The 8,678-nt window shown below is 40.4% G+C and overlaps 1 protein-coding gene across 1 annotated transcript in view; it reads left to right on the forward strand.

Moving 5' to 3' along the window:
* LOC125007926 (alpha-1,3-mannosyl-glycoprotein 4-beta-N-acetylglucosaminyltransferase B-like) overlaps window positions 1–7,861 on the forward strand; it is a 63,137-nt gene extending 55,276 nt beyond the window's left edge. The window contains exon 15 of the mRNA XM_047584868.1: window positions 7,084–7,861. Coding sequence (XP_047440824.1) covers window positions 7,084–7,101 — 18 coding nt within the window. The 3' untranslated portion in view covers window positions 7,102–7,861. The remainder of the gene's footprint in view (window positions 1–7,083) is intronic.
* The last annotated feature ends 817 nt before the right edge of the window (window positions 7,862–8,678 follow it).

The raw sequence follows: 8,678 nt of genomic DNA on the forward strand, positions 1-8,678 counted from the left end.
CATTGTAGACACATACACATTTAAAACACGCCAAACATTTACCTCACTTCGCCAACCAAGGGCGTAAACTCTGCAATCCAACAAATACCGTCTCCATCTCATGTTTCTTCTGGTAGTAAAACACCACAATTAAAGTCATGCTTACATACACAATCGCGTCATGACTAAACATACTTTTACGTACCATAATCGTTCATTCTCTTGATCTCCACAACACCGTGGCTACCCTGGCAAAGTTTGGCATACAGCAATCAAAGCAGGTGTGCATAACACACAAAAGCAGCATATAATCACACCGGTACCTCTATACTGTTTCCGAGGCATTTGAGGATACCCAGGAACATGTACAACAATAAAACAAGACTGCTGGTCATTTACACTCCACCAAATCATGTTAACATTAACACAAAACCATTATTTAATTGAATGATTTCAAATAAAAGGTGGCTACAGCCTCAACAATTTAGCTAATACAGTAAAATTCGTACCTAATAATTTACCACTTTATACACTACCATAATCACTTTCCTGTAAGAGTACCAGTTTTTGAATGGGTCGTTCAATGACTGATGGTTTTGAAGGAAACCCTTGCTTTATCGCCGACTTGTGAACTCCAACTTGAACCTTGACACGGCGAACCAACCAACTCATCCGATCCTTCCATAGTGTCAATAACTCGTCCCATGTGCCATTCATTCCTCGGAAGGTCGTCTTCTTCGATAATGACCACGACATTCACCTTTAAGTTACGCCGAGGAACATGCCATTTTTGTCTCAAGGAGAGGTTCAGGAGGTATTCCTTTCTCCACCTACTCCAGAATTGTTCCACCAAATAATCGACTCTTCACCATCTTTTTGCTGCATACAGATCTGCCTTCACAAAGTTTCCAGGAGGTGGTAGAGCAACCTTAGACTTCATCAAAATGAGATGATTCGGTGTAATAGGCTCCAGCGACCTTGAATCGTTGATACCAGCCACACTGAGAGGACGACTGTTCACGATCGACATTGTCTCATAGAACAAGGTTCTGAGCGATGCATCATCGAGTCTTCCAGGACACTGTGCAATGGTGACATTAAGGACACTTTGAATGGTTCGTATCTGACGCTCCCAGACACCACCTGCATGACTAGCTGAGGGAGCATTGAACACAAACTCACACTGCTTGTTGGCCAAGAAGGCTTTGAGTGCTACGCTGTCATGCCCTCTGCCCCTGCTCCCTAGTTTGTGTGTGTGCAAGGCCTGATTACAGATGGGAGACTGCTGTGCTGGAGTCGAGGCCTCTCAGCTGCTGATCATCTGGCCATCAACCTGGCTATTTAAAATCCTGGGCCACAGTCAGTCAGTGCTGGATTATAGACACTGCTACCAGTTAGTGACGTCGCCAGCTCGCGACACTATCTGTCTGAATTGTTGGCATTAACTTTCTTTTCAGATGTTGAAGTCGAGCCGTAGCAAGTTTTTTATTGTTTGGCAATGATGGGGCTGTTATTTTTAAAGGGGAGGGGGATCTGATAATGACCGTCTTCTTCCTGTTTTATATCATCACTCAGAAGCTGTATAAAGCAAACACCCTCCTCAGACACAAACTTGTCCTCGTAGCTTCTCTCATTAAAGTCTGACTCCAAAGCTTTCAAGACTTCTGTAACAGCAGGCAACTCTTTCACAGCAACACGATGCACAAAACTATGATTTCCCTGCCTGTCCAGGTGAGGGTTAGCAAATCCTTTAATACTCCATCCAAGTGCGGTTCATTGAGTTTTCCAAAATGAAGGTGGAGTCACTTTGTGTGTCGAGAAGAGCGTAGGTAAGTATTTCTCTGTGGGGTTCTATTACTGAGGACACCAAGACTAGGACAATGCTGGATGTAGCAGAGACACTTTGAGTCACAGCATGAGACATGGCTATGTGAACCTCATTATTAACAGGATCTCCTAAGGCAGCAGGTTTTGCGTTTTCCTTATGCAAGCAGGTGGGATGACGCCGACCACAGGTGTCACAGATGTGGCGCCTTCTACAGTCCTTGTTGGCGTGGCTTTTCCTTAGACATCAAATATGAAGGCTCTTTTGTCATCCATTGGCCTTGCTGCAAATGTTTGACATTTAGCAACTCCACGCTCTTCATTTTTGCAAAATAGCTTCGGCTTTTCTTGTGTCACTGAGTTGGAGTCTTCTAATTGAGTGCTTGTGTTCAATATTTTAGTTCTCTTTAAAAATGTCTCATCTCTTGTTTTCATATATTTAAAACAGGGGCAGGCGATCCGATTACACACAATCCTGGCCTCCTTTTGCATGAACTCAGTAAAACGTAGAAAGCTGGGATAATTACCACATTGATCTAGCTCCTCAGCAACAATTCGACTACATCTGCACACCATCCACTCAGGCAGCTTCTTTAGAAGTTTGTGATTTTCTTCACAGTCATTGAGAATTGACAAACCTTTAATATGAAGCATAGCTTCTGCACAGCCTTGTAGAAAATCTGAAAACTCTCTCAGTGATTTGGGATCATTGTCTGTTATTTTGGGCCATTTCATCAATTTTTCTCTGAAGGCTCTTTGCACAATGAATGGACTTCCATACCTGTCGTTCAAAATAGCCCAAGCACCCTGATATGCACCCCTGTACTGTTCTGCACAATGAATGGACTACCATACCTATCATTCAAAACAGCCCAAGCGCCCTGATATGCATCCCCTGTACTGTTTCCGGGGCACCTGAGGATACCCAGGAACATGTATGACAATGAACCAAAACAGCCCAAGCACCCTGATATGCATCCCCTGTACTGTTTCCGGGGCACCTGAGGATACCCAGGAACATGTATGACAATGAACCAAAACAGCCCAAGCACCGTGTTATGCATTCTCTGTACTGTTTTGCACAATGAATGGAATGACATACCTGCCATTCAAAAAAACCCAAGCACCCTGATATGCATCCCCTGTACTGTTTCTGGGACACCTCGGGATACCCAGGAACATGTATGACAATAAACCAAGACCCCTGCTGGTCATTTACAGTTTGTTTCGTTATTTAATTGAGAGCGAAAATGTGAAAATGACAAAAATCTGAAAAGTGCTGGAAAAAATTACATTTGAGCCTCCTATATCTACAGTTGGTAGAAGCATAGCCTTCGGTAGCCTGTCTTTAGCAGCCACTTCACCTGAGGGAACCTGCTTTTTGTGGCTTCATTTCTATAGCATTAGGTTGTCATAACTAACTATAACTTTTCGAGCTTTGGTGGCACTCTTCAGGTAGTTCTAGTACTTTGTACAACACAGCATCAATCTACAGTGTTGTTGACATGTCTATCTTTGGTGAAATTGAAGTTTATATCTGTGTTTTTGGATTGTAACAGTATGAAATGTTGTTGCCTCAAAAGACACCACCGTTTTGCAGTACTTCAAAATTGTTTTAAGTAAATGAAAATGAACATTTTTTCTGGTTGAACAAATAAGTTAAGTGAAAAATGTTTAACAGCTTTAATTTAAGAGCTCTACAGTGCAGTAGTGGGTATGTGATGTCACAGCAAGCTATGTGTCCATAGCTACAGCCAATGTGGCAAAAACTGACAGTTAAAGATGGAGATTAGCAGCAATAGTTTGAATCACAGGTTTTAATAACATCTAAATTGTAAAATCAATTTTAAGAATGGAGAACAGCTGCTGATTGACATACCAATAGATTTGAAAAGCAGTAAGAGATATTTTTACAGATATCTGGCAAAGAAAAGAGAAGAAAATGGATTGCTGAATTATGAAGATAACCAAGGAAGCATGAGATGAGTAGCTTCTTCAGTTCTGATAGACTAGTGGGAAATTGAGGCTTAAATAGGAAAACTCTGTGGCCAGAAACTTGCTTGACCAGAAACTAGGGTCACTATTTCCATAATGGCTGGTACTTACCTGTCGTTGAAGGGGGGAACTGTGTGCCTAGGCTACTTACCCTATGAATGGAACTCTAGCCTCTAACGAGGCCATTGTTGGTGGGAGCCTCAAGGTGTGAATGTTGTTGAAACTTGTTGGGAATACAAGTCGAAACTGAATTGTAAACAGATAGTAAATTAAATCACAGTCCACCTCCTCTGTTTAGAGAACATTTTTCCACTTTGACATAGATGGCTTCCTTTACTTCTCTCTCAAACCATCTGTCCTCTCAAGACTTTGACTTTGTTATATTCAAAGGAGTGTCCTTTGTCCTTCGGGTGGAGGTGGACTGCTGAGTCGTTCCCTGATGAACTGGCTCTCCTGTGTTGGGCCATGCGTTTGTGTATGGGTTGTTTTGTTTCTCCAATATACAAGTCTGTATATTCCCCACTACACTGAACTACATTAATCTGTTTTTGTCTTGGTGTTTTGTCTTTGGGGTGGTCCAGTTTATGTCTAAGTATGTTGCCAGGTCTGAAATAATCTGGGATGCTGTGTTTTCCGAACATTCTCCTCAGTTTCTCCGATACACCAACTACGTAGGGGATGGAGATGTTCTTCCTTCTGCGGTGCTCCTCTGCCTTGTCCTTCCTAGGATATCTTTTTGAGCCTTTGAAAAAGGCCCAGTTGGGATATCCACATGTTTTGAGGGTTTTGTTTGATGTGTTGTCCCTCTTTGTCTTTGCCATCCTGTCTTATGGGTACAGTCTGTGCTTGGTGCTAGAGGGTTCTGATGACTCCTAGTTTGTGTTCCAGAGGGTGGTGGGAATCAAATAATAGGTGCTGGTCTGTGTTTTCTGGGTTTTCTGTATATTTTGATGTTGAGGCTTCGGTCTTCTTCAACATGCACCAAGCAGTCCAAAAAGGCCAGGCTGTATTCGCTGATGTCCTCCCTGGTGAACTTGATGTTGCTGTCCATTGCATTGATGTGTTGTGAAGGGTCCCACCTCCTCTGTCCTGAGTTTGACCCAGATGACCTGTAACAGTGGGTGGGGGTGGAACCTGCAAAGGTGTCCAGGGCTCTGGTCTCTACTTATTCTATGTAGAGATTGGCTACGATCGATGACACTGGTTGTCCCATTGCATAGCTGTGTTTTTGCCTGGTCCACCAACAATAGCCTCGTTAGAGCTCCATTCGTAGGGTAAGTAGCGTAGGCACACAGTTTCCCCCTTCAACGACAGGTAAGTACCAGCCATTATAGAAATAGTGACCCTAGTTTCTGGTCAAGCAAGTTTCTGGTGGCTGTACCCACAGAGTTTTCCTATTTAAACCTCAATTTCCCATTAGTCTATCAGAACTGAAGAAGCTACTCGGATGAGTGGTGAAACATCTTCAAGAAATTCTACAAGTCCAATTGACCTTATTCAATGCCTTTTGGAATGATTGGTATTCTTACTGAACTTAATGCTAATAGCTGACACATTTGTTGGATAAATAATAACTGAACACATGTGGCTGCCTACACGCGTGCATGTTTTCGTGTATGGGCGGCAGTGACATCAATTCATACCCTCTCATAAATATTTAGAAGCCACCTCCGCTGTCTCTGTCCATTGGAACGATGCGTCGGTGCAACCGCCATCTTGGGGAGGGGGAAGCTGTGTCTACTTACAATAGTAAACGGAGGCAGAGGTCTATCAATGATAAAAAAAAAAATTAAAAAATTAAAAATCACCATAACTGAATGAATTTTCAACCAATTTTCAATCAGTTTGGTTTATTATAAATGTGAGACATATATTTATGAGACAATATAAATTGTTTAAATTGAAAATGCAGATAATGTGCAACACCATTGAAAGGCGTGTATGTATTTGTCAAATCAGATTGATATTAACAATAAAACAGCGATAATTATATATTTAATAATAATAACACAGAGTCTTTACTTAGTTTTGCTTTTTAGTTGTTGTCGATTGGGACATAATCATAAACTAGAGGGTTTAGTTTTAACTAGAAGAAAAAAAAGATTAAACGAACGACAGCAATGTTTTACTTTTTTCAGTGTACGGACTCACTGACTTAGAGACGCGTTCACGGAATCTGTGAGTGCGTGAAGGCTGTTGTCATAACATCAAGTCAGCGAGTCAGTGAATGAAAATTCCCTCTTACTGTAAGTCAGCATCGAAGCTGATTTTGTGCAAGGGAATTACCCACAGTTCATAGCGTTGTCAAATCAAATACGATCCCATCGGAATACCCGAAATCTGAAAAGAACAGTCTGTTCATAATGGAAAGAGGACGTGTTAACGTTGATTGTCACAGTTTATACAGCTTAGATTATTGAAGTCTGATGATTTGGTCAGACCTGATCAAAGGGCATTTGTTTACAAACAGGGAGTGAGCAACAAACAATGAAATATATAAGACATAAGAAGATCCATACGCTGGTACTTAACTGGGCACAGAAATGCATCTGTTCAACCTAAGTATTCACAGTAGGCCTATTCACCTAGCAAGCATTCTAACTTTATAACGTGTTACAAGTAAATCATAAATTATAACTCTCAGAGTAGCCAGTGTCAACAGCATGTCGTTGTCAAGGTAACGTCACGTGAAAGGGGGTAGGTGGTATTCCGATTCTGTTCATAGGATCTCAAGCCCTTTCAGACTCTCACACTCAATAACTTACAGCTGACGTCACTTAAGTCAATGAGAGTTCAGGGTTTTAGTCTTAAGGGAACAGATTGGAATTGGGTCTGAGACTGCTTGATGAGTGGATGAGCTGCAGGTGAATTCAATCGACCAGAGGAGCAGGGGACCACACAGAAAGAAGCAGAATACAGTATACAGTAACCTAATTAAAAATCCATCCTCATTAATCTGACAACACATATCCCGCAAATAATCACTACACCAATATATAAAGAAGAGGTTGTATCACTTTTGGAGGTGTTGATGTTTGTCAGTAGATGTTTTTACACGTTTGAACCCTGATTTCATAATTCCTTGAGGACATTTTCTTCATTTTATTAATTTGTTTTATCTGTTCGCATGGCTTTACAGGGTGTCATCATTTGTCAGTTGAAACAGCAAGAACCAATAGTAAAAGTCCTGATCGGCTTGGCTGGTCACAGTTTCATAGGGATCTGTATGTGTTGTTTCCGGTAGCAATGGTTTGCTTAACGCTCACTCTTGTTCTTATCTGTCAGGTACTCATTAAAGTTTAAAGACCACTGAGAAAAAGGAAGCCGCTTTTCTCACACCCACACACTCTGCCCAGCCCAGAGCTCTACCTGCTGGAAAAACACTGGAACTACATGATCTTCATTCTTAACAAGGATTGTGCCTGAAATTAAATTGTCTGAATATTAGTATGATCTGAGAGGAAGAGCAATTAATGTTTAGAAGACAAAGGTCTTTGTCTCAAGCCAGAATGACATCACTTACTTCTAGTTCTCACAGCAATAATAAAGATGTTGACTAATAACATGTGAAAGGGAATCCTTCCTTCTTGTGGACGAACCAAATTGACCCTATTGCTGGCTTAGACACTCCCTCAAATGCTTCTCATTGAGTAATATATTGCACTTTAAAATTAGAAGCAAATAAAAAAAATATATATATACGCAGTATCGCATTGTCTTTGGGAAACGTGTTTTGCAGATTTGTACTTCAAGGACATATAAATAGTCCAAAGTACAAGCAGTCAGATCAACTAAACGGATTGATTTACGTTGTTGCAACGGTGAACAGATCAAGGAAGTTAACAGATCAGTTTAAAGATCACCTTTGAAATCCAAACACAAGGTAAAGTTCTATGTTTCACCTACAAGCATACACTTGCTTCAGGTAATTTTAATAAACTGAAAACTGTCTATTTTCTTAAAAAAAAAAACAATCAGTGTCTCATGCTAGCTGATAACTTCATTGTGTTTTCTTATACCTTTAATATTGATGTTTTCCTGAATAAAGAAAGTTAAATTTAAATGTGAAGTTGCTTCTTTGGTAGACCTGTATGATGTAAATAATAACTATTGATACACAGTATATTGAACTCCAGCAAAAGTCTTTTTATTTTACGGTAAATCTGCAACTGACACAACCAAGACATAACCAATAATATATAAATATAGTGCTTTTAAACTTGTATAGTCTGATCCTGGGGTCTTCAGGCATGTTTTTCAGGCCAGGGACCCCCAAACTGATGGAGAGGTTAAGTAGGGACCCCCTACCTATATTAAACTCAGCCTGGTGCTATTTATAAATAGATATTATTAGAATAATTTTGCATTCAATATTAAACTATTAAAATAGAAATGAACCACAAGAACAATCTTTACTCATCAGTGAAAGCAAAGCTGATCCATCAAATGAAACAAAGTGAGTTGGCTCAGTAGTACTGATGGGAGTGAGCTACACTGTTAGCTTCTCTTATACATACCTGTGTGTGTGTGTGTGTGTGTGCGTGTGTGTATATATGTATACACACACACACACTACCGGTCAAAAGTTTAAGAACACCCTCATTTTTACAGTCATTAATTGCAATTCAAGTCATGCAAGCCCAATGAATAGCTCGAAGTGGCACAAAGGTAAGTACTGAACAGTCAGAGGTTAAAAAAAAAGGTTTGGTTACCCAAAACTGAGAAATAATGTACATTTCAGAATTATACAAAAGGCCTTTTTTCAAGGAACATGAAGTGGGTTAACAATTTAAAGTGTTCTGCAGCAATGAAGGTTGAATCAGCCTTGAAAGCTGGTGCTACTACTTCCTAAAGGTGTTCCAACTTTTCTGGATTACTTA

Source organism: Mugil cephalus, chromosome 5 (assembly GCF_022458985.1).
Source record: "Mugil cephalus isolate CIBA_MC_2020 chromosome 5, CIBA_Mcephalus_1.1, whole genome shotgun sequence".
Classification (NCBI taxonomy): Eukaryota; Metazoa; Chordata; class Actinopteri; order Mugiliformes; family Mugilidae; genus Mugil; species Mugil cephalus.